General features: G+C 39.8%; 1 protein-coding gene across 2 annotated transcripts in view; it reads right to left on the bottom strand.

Moving 5' to 3' along the window:
* The window catches only part of LOC105488905 (EF-hand domain family member B), a 73,090-nt gene that overhangs the window by 4,629 nt on the left and 44,757 nt on the right, over positions 1–23,704 (bottom strand). For both annotated transcript variants that reach the window (XM_011753412.3, XM_011753411.3), the window contains exons 6-11: positions 21,280–21,409; positions 15,045–15,128; positions 14,399–14,466; positions 12,304–12,458; positions 4,643–4,850; positions 608–820 (exon numbers count right to left, since the gene is read on the bottom strand). In XM_011753412.3, coding sequence (XP_011751714.2) covers positions 608–820; positions 4,643–4,850; positions 12,304–12,458; positions 14,399–14,466; positions 15,045–15,128; positions 21,280–21,409 — 858 coding nt within the window. The remainder of the gene's footprint in view (positions 1–607; positions 821–4,642; positions 4,851–12,303; positions 12,459–14,398; positions 14,467–15,044; positions 15,129–21,279; positions 21,410–23,704) is intronic.

The following is a 23,704-nucleotide window of genomic DNA, read 5'->3' as shown; positions in this document are numbered from 1 at the left end:
AAGGAGCCAAGTGGTGCCAAAGACTGCTAGTAAATCATCAGAAACCAGGGGAGAGGCATGGACAGATTCTCCTTTACAGTCCACCAGAGGAACCAATCCTACTGACACCTTGCATTTCAAGCCTCCAGAACTGTGAGACCATAAAATTCTGTTAAGACACCGGTTTGTGGTGCTGTGATATAGCAGCCCCAGCAAACTAACATGGGGAATGAATATGCAGAGAAATGTTATGTAAAAGTTCTTTAAATATTTGAAGGCAGATATGTATGGAGCTAAGAATCATATGGTTTTAAAATCATCTAATATTAATACTTGGTGGAATCTGAATTACTACGATGTATAACATTCGATGTTCTGATCTATAATGGTTTCCATTTCATTAATATGCAAAGAATCGTTTTACTTTGGTCATCATTGGCAATTCAGTTCAATCAACATTTATATGTGGGCCTCTCCTCCCCAGGTAGTTAGAATACGAATTAAATGCAAGGTACAAGGCTTTAAGAAACTTAGTCTAAGGAGAAAGGCAGGGGACAATGCAAGGACAAAGGACAGTTTGCTTCCACGTTTGTTGATGCTTTTAAAACTTGACAAATAAGTGACATACAAGTAGCAGGAACGGCTCCTACAACTGCATTGATCTCAGAAGAAGTTGTCTTATAGTAGTTGGAAACTTTATCACTTGGTCTCAGAAGTGTCCGAAGAGTCTTTTCTGTGCTCCCTGGTTCTTTTAAGACAATATCTTCTGGCTTTATGAGGAGAGCTGGTTCAGGTTCTTCAACATTAGCCTCAGTAGGGTTTACACAATCTGGTTTTCTACCTTTAAGAAAAAAAAAAAGGAAAGAAAAAATGCAGGAATACATTACTACTTAGTGCTTGCTGCTCTGCAACAGGATAAGTTTTCCCATCTAGTTTCCTCTTGCAAATGGAAACAGCTGGCATGACCCCTCCACTGACCCAACACCCAACTGTGGAAGAGTAAGTTCAGGCCAATGTCATACACCAAGAAATCTGAACATGGCCTAATGTTTTCTTCTGCCACTCTACTCACTTCATTCTAGAATAAAGCTTTGAAATATGAGAGACCAAATGTAAACATAGAATCCATTCATTTCTTTTCTTAAAAAAAAAAAAAAATAGAGCAGGCGGGCATGGTGGCCCACACCTGTAATCCCAACACTTTGGGAGGCCGGGGGGGGGGGGGAGGCAGATCACCTGAGGTCAGGAGTTCTAGACCAGCCTGGCCAACATGATGAAACGCCGTCTCTACTAAAAATATAAAAATTGCCGGACGTGGTGGCGGGCGCCTGTAATCCCAGCTACTCGGGAGGCTGAGACAGGAGAATTGCTTGAATCCGGGAGGCGGAGGTTGCAGTGAGCCGAGATTACGCCATTGCACTCCAGCCTGAGGGACAAGAGCGAGACTTCGTCTCAAAAAAAAAAAAAAAAAAAAAGTGTATTTTAATATTTAACTTGAACTACAGAGTTTTTCCTAGCACTATGCCCTAGGGAGAAATAAGACAAGACATGCTTGTAGTTGAAAATTCCACACGTACTTGACCGGGGGGAGCGTGCATTACAACATCGAGATGATAAGAACGCACTATGAGCTCAAGAACTGTTTCTACAACTAATTCCTGACAAGTCAGTGTACAAAAGAAAACCCTGAGATAGAACTGAAGTTGTAAGACTCTGTCCTCCTTTGCAGATTTGCTTTGCTGACTCAATTCTGAAATTTAGGAATAAATTCCTGCAATCTTTTTCCGATCTGGTTACTACATATGTACCACTAGAGAGCGCTGTGGTGTTTCCATCTTCAGAAAAATTCTAAAGGTTCTGGGGGAGCCCAAGTAAGGGTTGCAAAGGCAAGTGGCCTGCTGGTATTAGAGAAGGGTGGATACCCTGGCAAACTAGAAAAGGCTTACCTCTCTGAAGAACGCATTCTTCCCCACAACCCCACCTCTCCCCACACTCAGTTCCTGCCAATGGCTGCTATGAAAATGCTCAGGCCTACCGTTCCAGATCCTCTAATCCTCCACCTCACCAAAAGTGGAAATCTGGACAAAGTTTGAAAAAGAATTTCTCAAAAAAATTGAAAGATTACTTACCCATTTTTCTTCAAAAGTCAACAGTAAGATAGAATTTGATATCAGAAAAATTTTGGCAGAACATTCTCGGGCCCCCTCTAGACCTAGTGACCACAAACTTAACAGTTTCTACCCTAAAATCATACAAGATGAAAATCCTCAAAAACTCTATTGAAAATGGCTGAAGAAATTAGGATCCAAAACCAGAAACAATTCGAAGAATTATCTGGTCTGAAATAAGCTTTTCGTTCTACCATTACTTCATGAGTTGTGCCAAGAAGGAAGCTCTGTCAGCCCGTTTATGAAAGAGTCGGAGTACAGCTGTTTTCTATAAAAAGCTTCATTAGGTAGGGAAGATTCTGATGCCTTCCTAGTGGATAGAATAGAAAGGCTAACCCATAAGGGCTCGCATCATCAGGAGAGATCAAAATTTGGTTTTGACTTCACAGAAAGGCATGACTCAAGAGTAAAAGTGAAAATAGTAGTTATCTCCACTTTTTAGAAAAGAGACATCCCAAGAGGAAATAAAAATGTAAACATCTTTTTAAAAAGTTGAACCTCTAATAATTAAGATACAAAAATTAGGGTAGGCCGGGTGCAGTGGCTCATGCCTGTAATCCCAGCATATTGGGAGGCCGAGGAGGGAAGATCCCTCAAGCCAGGAGTTTACAACCAGCATGGGCAACACAGCCACTCAAGAGGCTGAGGCAGGAGAATCACCTGAGCCCAGGAGTTCAAGGCTGCAGTCAGCTATGATTGCACCACTGCACTCCAGCCTGGGCAAGTAGAGTGAGACATTGTCTCAAAAAAAAAAAAAAAAAAAGGTAAGGCAAATGAGGTATTATTATAAACCAACTAAAGTACAAGAATGTAAGAATGTTTGAAATAACACTCAATGGTAGTGAGATTGGAGTAAAACCTCACAGACTTAGCTGATAAAATTGCAAATCAGTAAAATCATTTAGAAAAGCAAAATGAAAATAGTTACTTCTGAGACAATAATAACGGTCATAAGAAATGAGAAATAAAAAGCTTTTTGAGATATGATCATTATAACATTGTGCATACTACTTTTAAAATATTAGAAACAGCCTAAATTTCAGAAAGTGAAGAAATGGCTTAGTAAATCATAATATATAAGCATGAGGGAACTGAAATGTAGTTCATAGAAACCAAAAAAGCATTTCTTCATTCCTTAGAAATATGAAAGCTGGCTGGGCATGTTGGCTCATGTCAGTCATCCTAGCACTTTGGGAGGCCAAGACAGGAGGATCACTTGAGGCCAGGAGTTCAAGGCCAGCCTAGGCAACATGGTGAAATCCTGTCTCTGCTAAAAATACAAAAAAATTAGCCAGGCATGGTGGCACGCACCTCCCGTAATCCCAGCTACTCTGGAGGCTGAGGCACAAGAATCACTTGAGCCCGGGAGGCAGAGAGTGCAGTGAACCGAGATCACACCACTGCACTCCAGCCTGGGTAACAGAGCAAGACCCTGTCAAAAAAAAAAAAAAAAAGAAAAAGAAAGAAGAAGAAGAGAAATGTGAAAGCTAAATTTTAAAAAGCCTTATATAGTACGTTCAGTGTTATTTTAGACATGCTTAAAATATGTACATGTACACGTATGTATATATGTATATCTATACATGTAATGATACAAGAAGATAAAATGTAGGCCAGAGGTATCCAACCATGTGCCTTCCCTGGGCCTCACTGGAAGAAGAAGACTTGTCTTGGGCCACACATAAAATACATTAACAGTAAGGACAGCTGATGAGCTTGAAAAAAAACTGCAAAAAAACTCACAGCGTTTTAAGAAAGTTTACAAATGTGTGTCGGGCAGCATTCAAAGCTGTCTTGAACCACGGGTTAGGCAAGCTTGACGTCAACATCATAATATTTGAATCAAAAGTAAAGATTATGCTGTTTTTCCTTTTTATACAAAATTTTTAAAATCTAATTTTGTGTCAAATTCTGTGTTTCTGGGGAAGGGAACTAATTACTCAGATAATCGTTTTTAAACAGGTTTCTGAGAATCTGTCTTTCATATTTTGAGCTTCTGTGTAGTTTTGTGCTTTTAATGTTTTTGAATAAATAATACATGGTTCCAAACTCAAAAGATACAAAAACATAGGTTAAAAAGTGAGTCTCATTGCCACACTGTCCCTCAGCCATCCAACTGCCTCTTCCTGGAAATAATAAATGTTATTGATTCTTTCCTACACTACCACAGATAGTCTATGCACAAACAAGCAAATAAACACTATGTATATGTGTATATTTTTATTTTTCATGTAATATTAAAGTTGAATATAGCTGAGCTCCTAGCAAAATTAAAATACAGAAGTCCATTTAAGAATTCAGTAAATGGCTAAGCAAGCTGGCTCACACCAATAATCCCAGCCCTTTGGGAGGCCAAAGCAAGAGAATCCCTTGAACCCAGGAGTTTGAGACCAGCCTGGGCAACATAGTGAGACCTCGTCTGTATTAAAAATAATAATAATAAACTTTCAATTATTTTGAAAAAATAATTCATCAAACCTTCAAGAATTAAATACCTTTAATAATGACCCTCTCTTCATACTCTTTAAGAAGCATTTTGTCTTTCCAGTTAAGAAAATTTGCAAATTCCAGATAGTTAATGAAGCCATCATTATCCACATCACAGTAGTCAAATAGCTGGTCCAGGAGCTTGTCATCTAAACTCAAGTTGGCCTGGTCACAAGCTTCCTGCAGCTCGGCTTTATCTATCATCCCATCTCCCTTCTGTTATACAGGAAGCAAAAGAACAGAAAATGGGAGTTGTCTTCAAGAGCAGAGTGGGCAACATTATTTAGTTTAAGAAAAAAACTGTTTCATCACATACATTCAAATTTGTCCCAATTTTCACAGAAGAGGAGTCAAATATGCTGTTTAGACCGTGGTAGAGCAGTGTTACCATGATAAGGGCTTGACGTTTCATGTGACCAATGGGTGTGTACTTTTGACAGCTCTCTACAATTGTTTATCCTTACAAAGTTTTTAACACCTTCTGTGTTTTCACCCGGCAATAAATGGTCCTTCATTTCACTGCCTGTTGTTGAGGAGAAATTGGGGAGATAGTTGCAGGACAAGTTCACGGAGGTGGGTTCAAAGACAGTTGTCTGGTTTTGATAACACTCCTATGGGCAAGAGGGACATGCTCCCAGTCTGATGGTCAGCCCCACTGTAACAAGTAACACAAAGATTCATCCTGGTAAGTAGGGGGAGGAGGGTGGAGGGAAAAAGTGTCATTTCTTTTCAGACAGCATTTAAAGGCAGAAGTACCCACACTGAGTATGAACAGAGGGAAATGTATAAGGGCTCTCAGCAGAAACTGGCTGATTCACTTGGGAGATGAAGGGGCAGAGCACACAATGCTTGTTAAGGAAGAATGTTAACAACTGGGACATCTTAGCACTCAGCCCCTCCTACAGTCTATCAAGCCAACCTTAAACCCATTCAGAGATGATGGCAAGGTCCCAGTTTTCTTGTTTGTTTCTGCAGTGGATTCTGGCTGCTATAGGGGAGCTTTGGCCCCCACGAAGAGACTTCCCTGAGAGGAAATAACTCCCAAGAGAAATCATAAATGAGTCACTGCATAGTATTTAAGCTCTTACTGCCCAGGACTGGATTTACAATGCTGATGGAGGCAATCCCCTAGAGAATGAGAAACTAACTTGATGAATTATAAATTCTTGCAGTCAGACCCACAGCCCTGGAAAACTTCCCTACTTAACCCTTGTATTCAAACAGAATGAGGACTTAAAACATATGATCTTGGCAATAGAGCTGCAAATGCCCTGGATTAAAGTAGACTCCTTTATAAAAGTCTCTACTACAGGCCGGGTGCAGTGGCTCACGCCTGTAATCCCAGCACTTTGGAAGCCTGACCAACATGGAGAAACCCTGTCTCTACTGAAAATACAAAATTAGCCAGGCATGGTGGCGCATGCCTGTAATCCTAGCTACTCAGGAGGCTGAGGCAGGAGAATCGCTTGAACCCAGGAGGCGGAGGTTGCAGTGAGCCGAGATCACGCCATTGCACTCCAGACTGGGCAACAAGAGCGAAACTCCATCTCAAAAACAAACAAACAAAAGTCTCTACTACAACCAAAATGCAAACCCACACTCATCCCTAGGTGAAAAGCAATGTGGGATGTGGCCGTTGAATCAAGAGAGCTCCAAAACTGAAACATGCTGTCAATGATAACTTACTGCCTAATACGCAGGGCTTTGTGCGCACTGAGAACACTGGTGGTTTGTTTCATGGAGCTACCATGCCACCATCACGCCACTCAAAATCAAAGTAAATATTTCTTATTTACTGGTGCAAAGCCATTAATCCTTCCCTCCCACAAGCCCTGATCTCAACTGCTTTAGGAAGAAAGATGATTAGAAGTAGGACCAAGGGCTCCAGGTCTTCAAGAGGGATGCATCTGTTCAGTGGGGTGAGATTCTCACATTTTTATGGTTTGGATACAGTTCCGGAAATCGTCATCATAGCCAGTCCTGGGAGAGGGTGGTAGGGAAGGATGTCCGAATTCAATTAATGGGGTTTGGGCAGAGGTTGCAGAGACGAATTAAAGATAACAATGTATTATTGCTATGGCTTCCCAGGCTGAATGTTTAATTGGTATTGATGCTTTCCATGTCTGTATAGTGAATGCTCATATGTGACAGAGGGGATTATCCTGATCAAGAAGAGCCATGTATAGACAATTGTTAGTACCTTTGGGACCCCACAGCCCTAATGACTCCTTTGAGTTATGAGTCTATAACTGGTGGTTTTGCCAATTAGAGCCTCTGGAAAAGAAAGGCAACCTTCACTTGGAGGTGAGCCATGAAGTTTAGGACTCATCGCCTCCCTAACTTAGTTACCAGGTAGACCTGTTTTGAAAAGCGGCTATTAGCCTGTCACTGAGCTCTTCTGGAAACCGAACACTAGACCCATGGAGGCCTTCTGACTCGCCAGCCGATAATCATTTTGAGGTGGACCAACTTGGACTCAATGACTAACAGAATGAAAAAGGAGCAAACAAGCCTCATATGTCAAATGGAAATGGCATATTCAAGAATACAGCCTGGGCTCAGGTGATCCTCCTGCCTCAGCCTACTGAGTAGCTGGCGCTACCCCTCCTGGCTAATTATTTTTGTTTACTTGTAGAGATGGGGTCTCACTATGTTACCCAGGCCAGTTTCAAACTCCCAGCCTCAAACTATCCTCCTGCCTCAGCCTCCCAAAATGCTAGAATTGTAGGTGTGAGCCACCACACTCAGCTGAGAAGTGATCCCTTAGGAAAAAAAAAAAAAACTTATTCAACACTCTGTCACCTGAAGCAAAGCCACTGGCTCAAGAGGGCCCTCAATTCACAGAACCTCCTCTAAATGCCTGTGCCTGGTTCACTTATAATTTGGCTCAGCTGAAACCTGGTGGTCTTCACTGAGCTAAACTAAAGGCCATTCTCACAGCTCTGGCCAATACTCCCCTTGATAAACCTGTTATATTTTTGCTGACTCTCGGGCTGTTGACTGTGGCCTACCTGTTTGATTTGCCACTTGGAAAACAATAGACTAGCAGATTGAAGACACCCCCTTAAGGGACTGCAAACTACAGGATAAAAATTATGGCTAGTGATTGAACTATCTGGGTAGTTCATGTAGATACTCACCATAAGCACGGGAATAATTGGAATCAAGTTGCTGATGAAGCCTGAACCATGTAGATTGCCAACATTGCTGCCTGTACATATGTGGCAACAGACCCCCATTACACACAGGGCACAAGGCAAAGGACTCTATGTTTCTAATGCAGAAGCCACCACGACATGCCAAACTTGTGACTGCCAGAAGTTGACTCATTTGTCTCGTGGTGAGAGAGGACACATCCCACATAGGGATCTCCCTCGTGTTCCTGACAGACTGACTATAGTGAACCTCTGACCCCTCCCCCCTCAGAGCTATCAGTGGTGCCACACCAATATTGACACTTATTCAAATTATGGAATTGCCGTTCCAGTCCAACCAGATGGCTCTAGTCCCAGCAGTAGGACCCATAAAGTTAAGTTAATCTGGGTTATGCATTTTGCTTTCTGGAACATTTTCAGTCCGTCAGTGGGGTGCACCCTATAGCAGCACAAAAGCTATTCAGCAATGAGCTATCAGTCAAGGTATTCAATGAACCTTTCTTACTCCCTACCATCCGTTGTCATATGGTATTATTGAGCATTGGAATGGCCTTCTCAACCAGCTCCTGGTGCCCACATTTTAGTAAAGCTGTTTGGTCACTCAATGCAGCTGTCCCCAGAAAGGACTCATTCTATCTCAGCTGCTTCCTGAATAATAATCAGAATAAAAGGGACAGGGGTTATTAAAACTTCTTTTGAAAATTGGGGTTACTGCCATGACCATTCCTGGACATAGTGCATCTTTTCTCCCCCTAACAGCAATCCCATGGCAGTAGGGTTGGTCCACCCTTTTGGTAGCAACCAGGCATAAAAAGGATTCTAGGAGGTTCAAAGTTAATTCTATTTCAGCCACCTGATTTTCTTGTTGGGTTGACAGTCCTTGATCACAGGATAATAACCACTTGGTTGAGTATACCTCTCAAAAATCAGCATGAGAGCTGGGAGCAGTAGCTTACATCTGTAATCCCAGCAACATGGGAGGCTGAGGCAGGAGGATCACTTATGGCTCAGAGTTCAAGGCTGCAGTGAGCTATGATGGTGCCACTGCACTCCAACCTGAGCAACAGAGTGAGACCCCCATCTCTAAAATAAAATAAAATAATAAAATAAAATCAGTATGTTCCATCCCAGTAGTTGTAACTTCACTTTTTTCCCAATCATATTCTCTATTTTCTTTTTTTTTTTTTTTTTTTTTTTTTTTTAGATGGAGTCTCACTTTGTCGCCTAGGCTGGAGTACAGTGGTATGATCTCAGCTCACTGCAACCTCTGCATCCCAAGTTCAAGCAATCTCCTGCGTCAGCTTCCCGAGTAGCTGGGATTACAGGCATGTGCCACCATACCCGGCTAATTTTTGTATTTTTAGTAGAGATGGGGTTTCACCATGTTGGTCAGTATGGTCTCGAACTCATGACCTCAGGTGATCAGCCTCCCAAAGTGCTGGGATTACAGGCGTGAGCCACCATGCCCAGCCCATATTCTCTATTTTCACCTAGACCTTTTGTTTGTAAAGGTCAGGTATAACAGGGACCAGGGATTTCTTAGAAACGTTCCAGAGATCTGTTTTATTCTCTTTTATGCCTGACCTTTCCAGACAAAATTTCTAGGTGAAAATAGGAGATAAATGGGAAAAAGGTGAAGTTATAGCTACTGGAATGGGACACCCTGATTTTGTGGCAACAGGGGGAGAGCAGCAACCAAGCTCTTGGAGACAGAACACCTTATACCCAGGATGTTCAGGGGGGTGAGGGACACCATGATATTCTGATTTTCAGCCCACTCCTGAAGACTGCATCATAAGGGAAAATGCCTTGGTGCAGCTCTCTCAAACCGTTGGTGACACCTTAGTTTTAACTGACTGCCAGGCAGTTCTGACCACAATTTGAATGACATCCACCTCAACTTTACCGAGAAATCTATTGGAAACAGCAGAGAATGACCCTAGTTACTGCACCTCCACACTGAACACCTTTGGGTATCTTCCCCAGCCCCAGTGCAGTCATTCCACAAGGGGAGCAAATACCATCAGCTGGTGGCATGGACAGACAGGAAGTTGGACTTACTGACCTCATGCAGCCCCTCCAAAAACAAGGACTATACACAATTATTGAACTTAACTGAGAACCCTATAACCTGAGAGCAAAATGTATTTTAGGAAACTATTCTAGTTTTAAGTTAACAATGTTTACATATTGACAACAAATGTGCTGCTTAAGTGAGCACAAATCTACACATGCTTAATTAGACAATTAATTAAAAGAGAAAATCATCAGCTGACTTGCATTGCTAAGAACATCTGTTATGAATTACATAGTCTATGATAGCTAGGAGCCAAAATCCCTGATTGCAATTCTGAGTTTATCATAGTACTTGGGCCTCACTCTACTTCAGTGTTGTGTTACATATGTTCAACAACTGGCTCTTTGGCAGTGTGGTGGAAGAAAGCCCTGATTTGTAGCAGGTGCTGCTTTCCATGGTGTTCATACTCTCATCATGGTAATTTCTAGCTACCATTGTGATGTCAACTGGCTTGTAAGCTTCCTGCAAATTGAACAGTATGCTCTCCCAGCCAATTCTAGCACACTACTGCTACCCCATGTGTAACTCTTCCTCTAGATTTTCCGTTCCCTATATGGAATGTCTACACATTATCTGGAATAATGCTTGATGTACTATGAGTATTCAATAAATAACAGAATTAATTTCATAAGCCAAGAAGATTCATTTAGAAAATCATAGTTTATTTGCTCCGTGGTGTTTTGTTTTTCCATTAAATTAAATGTGGCACCCAATAATATAAGATTTAAATAATCAAAAATTAACCTACAGCTGTACTAGACCCACATCTTATTACCCTTTCAGAAAAAAAGCTCCTTATGGACACTGAATGCGACATTGTGCATATTAACAATTTAAAAAGTATATCAAGGCCGGGCGCAGTGGCTCACGCCTGTAATCCCAACACTTTGGGAGGCCGAGGCAGGCAGATCACCTGAGGTCAGGAGTTCAAGACCAGCCTGGCCAACATGGTGAAACCCCGTCTCTACTAAAAATACAAAATTAGCTGGGCGTGGTGGTGGGCGCCTGTAATCCCAGCTACTTGGGAGGCTGGAACAGGAGAATCCCTTGAACCCAGGAGGCAGAGGTTGCAGTGAGCCAAGATCATGCCATTGCACTCCAGCCTGGGGAACAAGAGGGAGACTTCATTTCAAAATATATATATATATATTATATATATAATATATATATATAATATATATAATTCATATATATATATAAGGCATATCAGCATTAAATAATTCTCAGTAATTTCCTCCCTGCTTAATTTATGATAAGGAATGTGCCTGGTGATTTACTTAATCAACAGCTATTAAGATGATCATCTTTTCTTTAATTACATTTAAAATGAAAAATTCTTAAAAGCAGGGCACTATGTATTGTGACAGTTTCTCTTATTCGTGTCACTACCACTATTTATTGAGTTGGCTCCAAGCTTCCTGGTAACCAAAGTAAAAAGGTGTGCATAATCAATACAAAATATATGCTATCCATGAGATAAAAACCAGTCATCAGATACTTAGATGAAGCGCAATTATTTCCTTTGTCAAGACTGAGTTGCTTATAAAGAGGATGCATCTGACTAAAATAAAAGCCTCATGGGCATACTAACAAAAAATATACCAAGTTTCAATGGCAGTTTCTTACAGTGCTCCTTAGCATAAGCTAAAGGCAGTGCAACTTGGTAAAAGCAATTCTATGATGGCCTAAAATAGTGCAAGGTAATACGTAGCCCTAGATTGATCTGATTTTCTCGAACAATAAAATTTAGGGTAGCTTAAACACTGAATATCTCATACTCTCAAAACTAAAGCCACACCGTGCTCCCAGGGAAAAGACATTCTAAGCTTGACTTGGACCTAGAATGCAGGTACTCTGTGTGCAAATTCAGATTTAGGTATAGATTGTCAAGTCTTCCCCAGGGATCCCTAGTGCTACCCACTGCCCCTCGCTCCCAGCACACTGCAGTTTAATAATCCGTAACAGTGATTCTCAAACTTGAATGTGCATCAGAATCACTAGAGTGCTTGCTAAAATTGCTGGGCCCCACCCCAGAGTTCCTAAACTCAGTATTTTCTGAAATGAGCCTTGTAATGTGCGTTTCTAACAAGTTCCCACGTGATGATGATGGTGGTAGTGGAACCACACTTTGACAACCAATAATCTACAAAAGGGGTCAGCAAACGTCTTCTGTTAAGGGGCAAATAGTAAATATTTTAGGTTTTGAAGGTCATACAGTTTTTGTTGCTACTACCTAACTCTGCATTCATAGTGCAAAAGCAGCCACAGACAACACTAAAAACAACACAGGCATGATTGTGTTCCAGTAAAACTTTACTTATGCAAACAGTGGGCCGGATTTGGCCCACAGGCTATAGTTTGCTGACCCCTGATCTACATCAAACTGCTGGGATCTGTAAGCCCATGCATTACCAAAAAGCTCTCCCCCATTACTGGCCTTGTCATAGTGCCTGAAGGCTGCCAGCAAAGTGTCAAATTTTTGGTAATTAACTTTCTTCAAGTGATGCCGAACTGCTGCAATCAGGGCTCGCTGTCTATCCTTGCCTCGAAGATATTCACCCGGAAGTCTATTATGGATGAGATCACCAACTCCTATTGAAGACAGAAAAAAGTTTTTTACATAAGTTTAAAGTCTTTCTATATTATTTCTATCTTTTAAAAAAAGAGAGTGAGAGAGATCTAGCAACCTCTGTGAATGAAAGGATCATCTAACTCTGACATGATTATGCAGCATGTCAGAAAATCCTTATGTACTATAAAGAAAAGTACATAAATTAATTGATAAAAATTAATATTTCTGTTTTATGTTACCTCTCTGCTCAAGAAGAAAATCTAAAAAAATGAATTTTGTGTGGACATCACCAACCGCACTCAGCTGTGAATTATTTTCCTTAGACAGTGATGTCCTTGCTTGACTACCTCTTGGCCATTTGTCTACAATGCTGAGGATCTGAAAGCTAGGGCTGAGTTCAGGTGGGGACCACTCAGCGTGCCTTGAAACTGACTAAACTGGGAGAGCCTTGTAAAAATCAAACTCAAATTATCTACTCTCTCCTATGTAAGTTTCCAGTTGGCTGTCAGTCTGCATACCAAGTTCCCATTTCTCAGCCTTGCTTCCACTCATGCCACCACCAGCACTGGAGGCCTGCCTCCCTTCATAGCTCCATTAACTAAGAGTCCTGACTCACACCCCAACTAGAGTTGACCATGCTGCTCCAGATGTGGCAGCTTGGTGGATATCACCAGAGGAGACCTCCTGCCTCTGTTCATTTTCCTCAGCCTACACACACCTCCCATCTTCCTGCCAGGACTCTCAGCTTTCTCTTATTCTTTTAATTCATCAATTCATGCTATAAGTATTGGTGAAAGATGTCCTATGTGCTGGACCCTGAGGATCCGACAGACAGCAAAACACAGCACCCACCAGCATGAAGCTTGCCCTCAAACAGGCAGAATTTACCATGATTACCTACTTCTTTTTCAAGCTAATTGATGGTTTCCTAATCATCCCTTACCCTCTTCAAAAGATATTAAAGCCTCTAAGATGGATAGGCATCCATTAGTAGTTCGTGTAAAAACAGAACCCAAATACAATTTCCTAATGTAGTAATTAATGATGCTCCAAACCACTGTCTTGCAAAAGCTCAATAAATATTTATTCTATTTATCAATGAGTGGACTTTAGCTAAAACATTTTTCATAGTGGTTCTTAAACCTTAGTGTATATAAGAACCTACTGAATCAGAATATCTAGGGCATGGGTCCCAGGAATGTGCAGATTTAATAAACTCCCTGGATGATTTTAATGCAGGTAGTCTGCAGCCCATGTTTTGAGAACCACTGATACACAGCCCAATCCTGATAAGCTGTAGCATATTTTTCCCTTTGGGTATCTGCTATTTAGATTGCCTAGAAATAGAGACAAAATACAAGTAAGTTTCTTCTGCTACTTTATGTATTTATTGACTGATTAACTCACTGGCTAGCTGGCTGGCTGGTAGGAAAAGAGTGGTTCTTAATTATGTGGTTGTAGAGTACAGTGCTTTCTCATATTTGAATGTGCTTACAGTTCACCCAGAAATACAGTTAAAATGCAGTTTCTGATTCAATAATTCTGGGACAGGGCCTGAGATTCTGTATTTCTAAGATGCTCCCAGGGGATGCCAATACTGGCAGTCTGCAGACCACACTTTGAGAAGTTAGGACCTAGGACAATATCCGACTTCATTAAAAAGCTGCTCCATTTCACTTTGGCTTGTTTAATATAAGCCATATTTATTTTTCTTAAATAAAAGTCAAAGCCTTAACTACACTTACAGTACTCATTACAAGGGCTTCCAACTGTACCTATTTCAAACACAATATGAAAAAAAAATTTCTGTTATATACTTTTCCCATTAATGTTAATGCAACATTTTAAGGCTTTAAAATTAGAAGTTTTTGAAATAAGGAGATGGTGAGCTTAACTGTGTAACTTTCCAGGGATTTTGTTGCTGTTTGGGGTTTTTTACAGAGAAAGTGTGTATATTTACCATACTCCTCAGGACGGAGACAAGCTCCAAATGTGTAGTCTGGGGGAACATTCATTGTTTCTGCAATGCTATCAAAGAAAACAAATCCTTAGTTAAAATACCCACCACATGGCATCTCTGGAATTTAAAATATGTTTGCCATATGTTCTTAGTAGCCTATATTTTATCTCATAACCAAACTATGAAGATCAAACAAAAGTTCTCCAATAGATCTTTTGTCTGATCTTCCACTTGCATTAAAAATGACTGAATGCTTTCACCCTCTTTCAGAAGCCCAGAATTACAAAGGAAAAACAGAACACATTCAAAGCAAAATTACCAAAGTATAAAGACAGAGCAAGACAGACAGACAGGAAAGACAAAGAAAAACGTAAACACAGTAAGTTAAATCTCTGATATCCCACAAATAATGCTTTATGCAAAATTATCCCTCTCTCTTCTCCAGGGCCCTCTGCATTTTGGAGAACTCACTGCTTTCCTGGAATCCCAAATTCTATAGACATTAACAGATTAACTGATTAACAATAAAATAATGATTTTCTTATTTAATAGATAGAATCTAATAGGCACACCAACAGTTACCACAAGAGTACTTTTTAAATTCTATGCAAAGAAACTATCAATTTGAAGTTAATCCTTAACTTACGGATCTAAAACTCTTCCAAGTTTATGTTGAAACTTTTCTTTGAAATCATCTGCTCTCTTGGATACAAACTTAGCTCCTCTTTTCCTGCAAAATTAGAACATTATCAGGTATCTCTATTACCTAAAGTATTCTTGGCTGCCAAATACACGTAAAGTGAAGAATACCATAGTATCATTAGGCCTTGAAGGAACAAATGTAGTTTCAAAAGATACTCTCCGCTAAAAATAAAGTTTTATGCGTTCATTTTTCTTTCATTTACACTAAAATAAAATAAACCTTGATTAATGAATAAGGTAAGCAAACAATATTTTTAGTAAATAAAAACAAGGTGTTAATATCACTATTGTAAGTGTAGCTCCTGGCCAGGCACAGTGACTCACTGCCGTAATCCCAACACTTTGGGAGGCCAAGCTGGGCAGATGGCTTCAGCTCAGGAATTTGAGACTAGCCTGGGCAACATGGCGAAACCCTGTCTCTTAAAAAAAATACAAAAACTAGCTTGGTGTGGTGGCATGCACCTGTAGTCCCAGCTACTCGAGAGGCTGAGCTAGGAGGATGGCTTGAGCCTGGGAGGCTGAGGTTGCAGTGAGCTGAGGTGACGCCACTGTACTCCAGCCTGGGTGACAGAGTGAGACCCTGTCTCAAAAAATATATATAAAGTAAGTGTAGCTCGTAAAATTGCTAGAAGAAAATTAAGCATCAGGCCAGGCACAGTGGTTCATGCCTGTAATCTCAACACTTTAGGAAGCTAAAGCTGGAGGATCAGTTGAGGCCAGGAATTTGAGATGAGCCTGGGTAACATAGTGAGATCCCATCTCTACAAAAAATAAAAATAAAAATAAAAAAATTTAGCATCAAATAAATAAATAGCCAAAGGATATAAACAAATAACTCACATCTAGTAAGCAAATACATGGGGAATTTATAATACTCTCTAGTAATAAAATAAATGTAAAATAAAAGAATAACAAAGTGCCACTTCTAACCTAGTAAACAAGCAAATATATGTAAGTATATTGAGAGAGAGAATATCTAACTTTGGCAAAAAGTATAGTAAAACATTTACAGATTGCTAGTGCAAATTCCTACAGTCCTTTTGAAAATAACTGGGCAATATGAATCAAAAAGCATAAAAACACTCATGCCCTTTTATCCACATCTGGGAACCAATAATAATGATATAATCCAGATAGCAACTAAAAATGTAGAAAAGAGGCTGGGCACGGTGGCTCACACCCATAATCCCACCACTTTGGGAGGCTAAAGTGGGCAGATCACTTGAGGTCAGGAGTTTGAGACCAGCCTGACCAACATGGTAAAACCCTAGCTCTACTAAAAATACAAAAATTATCCAGGTGTGGTGGAACATGCCCGTAATCCCAGGTACTTGGGAGGCTGACGCAGGACAGTCACTTGAACCTGGGAGTCAGAGGCTGCACTAAGCCAAGATCATGCCACGGCACTCCAGCCTGGGCAACAGAGTGAGCCTGTCTCAAAAAAAAAAAAAATGTAGACACGTTATATGTATAAAAAATGTTTGTAGCTTATTGACTACAATGGAATAAAGAAAAGAATCAAAATATTCAGTTGTGGAGGGTGATTAAATTATATCACATTAATAAGAATACATTGCATGCATTTTCAATGCTGGCATATACAGCAATATATAATTATTTTGTGTTAGGTGGAAAACAGGATATAAAATGGGATTGCACTCTGGTGAAAACTATGCAAAAATCTACGTAGGAAGCCACACTAGGATAAAATACATTAAAATGATAATAATGGCTGAATTAAAGTGAATAGGATTATGAGTGATTTTATTTTGCCAGTTTTTTGTAAAATAATTTTGTTACTTCTACTGTTGTGATTAAATGAATAAAATTTCTTTTGAAACCTGTAAAATTACAACACTATTATTTAATAACATTAAAATTAATAAATTATCTATTGTTTTGCTAAGACTAAAGACAATGAACATTACATTCTTAAACTCCATTTGCTTTTCAAAGTATCTCCTGTGCTATTGAACTACTGAGCTGAATAAATTTCTGGAGAAGAGTAACACTCTGTGGAGGAACAAAAGAAGAAATATAAGTAATTCATCTCATTTCTTCATTTCCTTCCCATTTGTTGGTGGGGGGAAGAATGTAGGTGGAGTCAGAATAAATCAATGCAGTTTAGGGCTATAACTTGAACAAACGGAGTTAACAATCTAAAAATCAGCTCCAGGCCAGGCGCGGTGGCTCACGCCTGTAATCCCAGCATTTTGGGAGGCTGAAGTGGGTGGATCATCCTGAGGTCAGGAGTTCGAGACCAGCCTGGCCAACATGGTGAAACCCCGTCTCTACTAAAAATACAAAAATTAGCCAGGAGTGGTGGCAGGTGCCTGTAATCCCAGCTACTTGGGAGGCTGAGGCAGGAGAATCACTTGAACCTGGGAGGCAGAGGTTGCAGTGAGCCAAGATCACACCACTGCACTCCAGCCTAGGCGACAGAGTGAAACTCCGTCTCAAAAAAAAAAAAAATCAGCTCCAAGGTACATAATTAAGAACATGCAGAGATAGGAAAAAGAATTGTAAGGCACAGAGCCAACTCTTTTTAGTCAAGAACCGCCTGGAGTATGCTTCCGCAACAATCAGGAAGTATCTGTGGGCAACCATGTATGTCAGAATATCAATAACTGCAACATCATTACACAACCTCTTAGCATTCACGAACCAACTCAGATAAAGCTCTTTGTGTGCCAGTGAATTCATTCATTCACACACGTGCACAAACACGTGCACTCGCACACGCAAGCCTACCATCTGATGACTCAAACCAAAGTTTGATTTGACTTTGCTTTGATTGTTCAAACCAAAGGTCATAAGCAGAATATAGATAGAGATCCTTTTTGTTTATTTGTTTTTGTATTTGTTTTTTGAGACAGTCTTGCTCTGTCACCCAGGCTGGAGTGCAATGGTGCCATCTCAGCTCACTGAAACCTCCGCCTCCCGGGTTCAAGTGATTCTCCTGCCTCAGCCTCCCAAGTAGCTGGGACTATAGGTGTGTGCCACCACACTCAGCTAATTTTTGTATTTTTAGTAGAGGCAGGGTTTCACTATGTTGGCCAGGCTGGTCTCGAATTCCTGACCTCGTGATCTGCCTGCCTCAGCCTCCCAAAGTGCTGGGATTATAGGCATGAGCCACCATGCCCAGCCAATAGAGATCTTCTTTTACAGAGGAAATGTATCCCATAAAAGTTGAAAGTAAACCAAATTTGTATGTTAAATCGTGCATATAAAATTAGATGCCTCAAAATGTAAACTCACACACTTGACTCCCAGTTTATAACAGAAGGCAAACCGAATGAAGTAGTGAGCTCTTTTTAAATTGCAACAAAAAGAATAAAGAATTTATCTACTGCTAGCAATAACATTCCAATTAAGTTTCAAAATACAAAAAGGGTCAGGTGCAGTGGCTCATGCCTGTAATCCCAGCATTTTGGGAGGCTGAGGTGGGTGGATCACCTGAGGTCATGAGTTCGAGACCAGCCTGACAAACATGATGAAACTCCATCTCTACTAAAAATACAAAAATTCACCAGGCATGGTGGCGCACACCTGTAATCCCAGCTACTCGGGAGGCTGAGGCATGAGAATCGCTTGAACCCAGAAGGTAGAGGTTGCAGTGAGCCGAGATTATGCCACTGCATTCCAGCCTGGGTGACAGAGGGAGACTCCATCTCAAAAAAAAAAGAAAAAAAAAAAGAAAAAATGATCATATAAAACACTGTTCCATAAACAATGTCCCCTTGGGGGTAGAGACAAGTTGGAGGGAAGCATGCCCTGCTCACTGTTTGCCCTTATAAACTTTGTGTGTTTTTCTGTGGCAACACTAAATCATTGATATTTGCTCTGCTCTTAGGATGTTCTTGAGGACCAGATTGTTGTTAATGTGTTTACCTCATATGTTTTACAAACGGATAGCAAGTTTATATTTCTAACCCACTGAAAATGGATAAACCATATCTGTCTCCTTTTAAGTATCAATTTATTATATTTAATTATAAATCTCTATAGTCCTTAAATATTTAAATAATATCTTTATCCTTTCCTTTATACATAGTTTAACTATTTTAATAATAAGAAATTTATGTTAAATTGTGCATATAAAATTAGATGCCTCAAAATATAAACTAATAAGAAATATTTATTATGTAAATGCTTCATCTATATCCTAAATAAAAACTGTCTCATGCAGGGTTACTATGATACTGAAAAATTTATTCTATGTGTGTGTTTTACCATCCTTATTTTGAATAATACAAGTATCAGAAACCCATGTAATAAAGGAGGGAAAGAGGAATGGAAATCATTTTTGAAGCCCATAAACAGGTGATCAAGAATCAAGTGCCTATAGATCCGGTGCAGTGGTTAGGGCTGCCTCTAGAGCCAACACTGCCTGGATTTCATTCTTACCCCTGATACATCTGAGCTGCATGATCTTAGGCAAATGATTTAACCCCTCTGTACCTCAGCTTTTTCACCTGTAAAATGGGAAGAATAAAAATTAGAATACACCTATCCTGTGGAGTTCTTAGTAGGATTAAACTAATAATATATAAAGTGCTCAGAATTTTGCCTGTATAACTGAGAGCTGTTATTGTCACGGAGACAAAATAGGCATAAGAGTGAGGCAGGTTGAATACCTGCAGGAATGCTAGGTCTGTGTGCATGCTGCGCCTATGGAAACCTAGAGGGCCATTGTCTCCTTTAAAAAGGGCAGAGGTCAGAACAAATCTACCCCTATCTTTGACAAATGTGAATGCAAGGCCCATGCATTAGTTTCATGTGGTTGCTATAAGAAATTACCAAAAACTGATGGCTTTAAAAAATGTATTATCTCACAGTTCTAGAAGCCAGAAGTCTGAAATCAAACTGTCAGCAAGGTAACATTTCCTCTAACAGCTTTAGGGGAGAATTCATTTCTTGCTTTTTTTGTTGTTTTCCCTAGAGACGGTGTCTTGCTATGTTGCCCAGAATGGCCTCTAGCTCCTGGGCTCAAGCCATCCTCCCACCTAAGCCTCCGAAAGCACTGGGACTACAGGCATATGCCACCACACCCAGCCCATTCCTTGCTTCTTCCAGGTCTGATGGCTGTCGGCATTACTTTGCATTCCTTGGTTATAGGCACATCACACCAATATCTATCTCCATCTTCACATACCTTCCCTTCTGCATATCTTTTCCTCTTGTCAAATTTTCTTCTTCCCCTCTATAGATACTGACCATTGGATTTAACACCCACTCAGATAATCCAGAATGATCTCTTCATCTCAAGATCCTTAATTACGTCTGCAAAGACCCTTTTTCCACACAAAGTAATATTCATAGGTTCTGGGCATCAGGACATAGACATATCTTTTTGGGGAGGGTGGGACAGCACCAGTATTTACAATCTTCAACCCATGGCACCAGTATCCACAATCTTCTGATTTTTTTAAGCATAATGAGAAATCTAGACTTTTATGAACAACCTTCCAAAGTTTACGTGTTGGCTCAGATATAAAATATAACACAGGAAATGAAAAACTAAGGACCCAATTTTGTTTTCTAAGGAAGTAGTTTTTACAGCATGAAGACATAAAAAGGTCACAATTTGAAAAAGTTGAGTCTGATGCTCAGGTGCCCAAATAACTATTCAACAAAGCTGAATAACAAATATCAAGTCAAGACAGGATGGTTATCCATGCCTTTATTCCCAGCTATTCAGAAGGCTGAGGTGGATAGCTTGAGTCCAGGAGTTCAAGGTTGCAGTGAACTATGATGGCCCTACTACACTCCAGCCTGGGTAACAGAGCGACATGCTGTCTCAATAAATAAATAAACAAATTTCAAGTCGATTACAATTGTCTTGGTAGAGTTTTGAAAGTCCATTGTATTTAAGAAACACAAATAAAGTTGATCCCAGAGAGTTAAAACATGCATATATGTCTTTATATTTGCTTGTAACTTCAGAATAAAGACAGTAAAAAAAAAAAAAAAAAGTATCATTTTTACCTCTGTAGGAACTAGATAGGATGGGTGTCAGAAGTGAAATACATTACACTGTTTTTTTCTATTTTTTTCTAATCATTTTATTTGAACCATATCATTTTATTACCTCTTCAAAAAATAAATTTTAAAAATCAACTTTTCTTTAAGTCCGAATGTCTAACACTTGCTCCTGGGCATAGTGTAATTAAACTTACATTTGTAGTTCATGGAGCCAATATAAAGATTTTGCCATGGCTCGTCCATCATTAAAATGTGGTGTTGGTACTCCATACACATTAAACCTATGGAAACTTGATGGGTTATACTTTCGGTTCTTTGCCTCTCCTGTGGAAAAAGAAAGGAAGACTTATGACTTAAGCAACACAAATAACCTTATCTTGCAAGATGCACATTATGTTCTCATTGACATTGAAAATGAGAATGGAACAAAAAATGAAATTGTAACAGTGCAGAAACTGCACAGATTTAGCTACCAAAGACATAAGTATTCCCCCATGTGAGCTGGGAGACTGGTGGAATGCTACACACAACAATACCTTGTGTTAATATTTGAAAAGCTATATGTAAAAAACTCCAAAGTCTCCATCAAAAAACTGTTAGAACTAATGAATTTGGCCAGGCACACCAGTGGCTCATGCCTATAATCTCAGCAATTTGGGAGGCCGAGACTGGTGGATCACTTGAGGCCAGGAGTTTGAGACCAGTCTGGCCAATATGGTGAAACCCTGTCTTCTCTAAAAATAAAAAATTAGCTGGTCGTGATGGCATGCACCTGTAATCCCAGCTATTTGGGAGGCTGAGGCACAAGAATCGCTTGAACCCAGGAGGCGGAGGTTGCAATGAGCTGAGATCATGCCACTGCACTCCAGCCTGGGCAACAGAGTAAGGCTCTTTCTCAAAAAAAAAAAAAAAAAAAGAAAAGAACTAATAAATGAATTAAGTAAAGTCAAAGAATACAAAATCAACACATAAAAATCCATGGTATTTCTATAAAAAATAACAACCTAGACAAAAAAGAAATCAAGAAAATAATTCAATTTATGATAGCCTTAAAAAAAATACTTAGGAATAAACTTAACCAAGGAGGTAAAAGACCTGTACACTGAAAACTATGAAACAGTGATGAAAGAAATTGAAGAGGACACAAATAAAATGAAAAGATATTCCATGCTCATCGATCAGAATAATTAATTTTCTTAAAATGTTCATACTACCCAAAGCAAAATACAGATTCAATGTGATCCCTATCAAAATTCCAGTAGCATTCTTCACAGAAACAGAAAAAAAAAAATCCTAAAATTTATATAGAACCACAAAAGGCTCTGGATAGCCAAAGTAATTATAAGGAAAAAGAAAAAAAGTTAGAGGCATTACACATCCGGATTTAAGTTATATTATAGAGCTGTAGTAATTAGAACAGTATGGTACTGGCAACAGACATACAGACTAGTGGAACAGAATGGAGAGCCCAGAAATAAATCCAAACATATACAATGCACTAATTTTCAACAAGGGCAGCAAGAAGAAACAATGGAGCAAGGATAGTCTCTTCAATAAATGGTCCTGGGAAACCTGATTTCCACATGCAGCACCATACACAAAAATCAACTCAAAACAGATTTAAAAAAAATAAATGTAGGACCTGAAACCATAAAACTCATAGAAAAAAAAACAGAGGAAAAATTTATTGACATTGGCCTTGGCAATGATGTCTTAGATACAAAAGCTCAGACTACAAAAGCAGAAATAAATAAATGAGACTACATCAAATTAAAAACCTTCTGCACAGCAAAGGAAACAATCACCAAAATGAAAAGGCAACCTATGAGCTGGGAAAAAAAATACTTGCAAACTATGTATCTGATAGAGGGTTAATATTCAAAATTTATAGAAAATATGTAACTCAATTCTTTTTACTTTTTTCTTTTTGAGACAGAGTCTTGCTCTGTCACCCAGGCTGGAGTGCAGTGGCGTGGTCTTGGCTCACTGCAACCTCCACCTCCTGGGTTCACGCCATTCTCCTGCCTCAGCCTCCCAAGTAGCTGGAACTACAGACGCCTGCCACCACGCCTGGCTAATTTTTGTTTTTTTAGTAGAGACGGGGTTTCACTGTGTTAGCCAGGATGGTCTCCATCTCCTGACCTCATGATCTGCCCGCCTTGGCCCCCCAAAGTGCTCAGATTACAGGCGTAAGCCACCACACCCCACCATGTAACTCAATTCTTTAAATGGGTGAAGAACTTTAATATTTAGAAAGTAAGTAAGGACATTGTATGGGAAAAAGACATATCAGTGATGAAAAACGCAGGTTCTCCACCATTGTTATGGAAATCCTGAAGATCAAGGGAGGTATGACAATGATTTAGGTCCCTGGCAGCACTTTCAACTATGCTAAGATTTGAGAGGTTTGGTGTTTTGCACTTGTTCGATTTTGTGCGATCATCAGAACATTGCGACCCTCATATTTCATTGTAATAATTTACCTCATATGAGAAACATTCAAAGGGTGACTGAGGGCTAAGAACCCAGCAGAGGAGTCTTTTTATTTAAAATTGAATACTGTGCTTTTTTCTTTTCAAGTCTTGATGTGGTATTAGTTTTCAATTTCGAGATAAGAAA

This window comes from Macaca nemestrina, chromosome 2 (assembly GCF_043159975.1).
Source record: "Macaca nemestrina isolate mMacNem1 chromosome 2, mMacNem.hap1, whole genome shotgun sequence".
NCBI lineage: Eukaryota > Metazoa > Chordata > Mammalia > Primates > Cercopithecidae > Macaca > Macaca nemestrina.
This window is presented reverse-complemented; position numbering and strand designations above follow the sequence as displayed.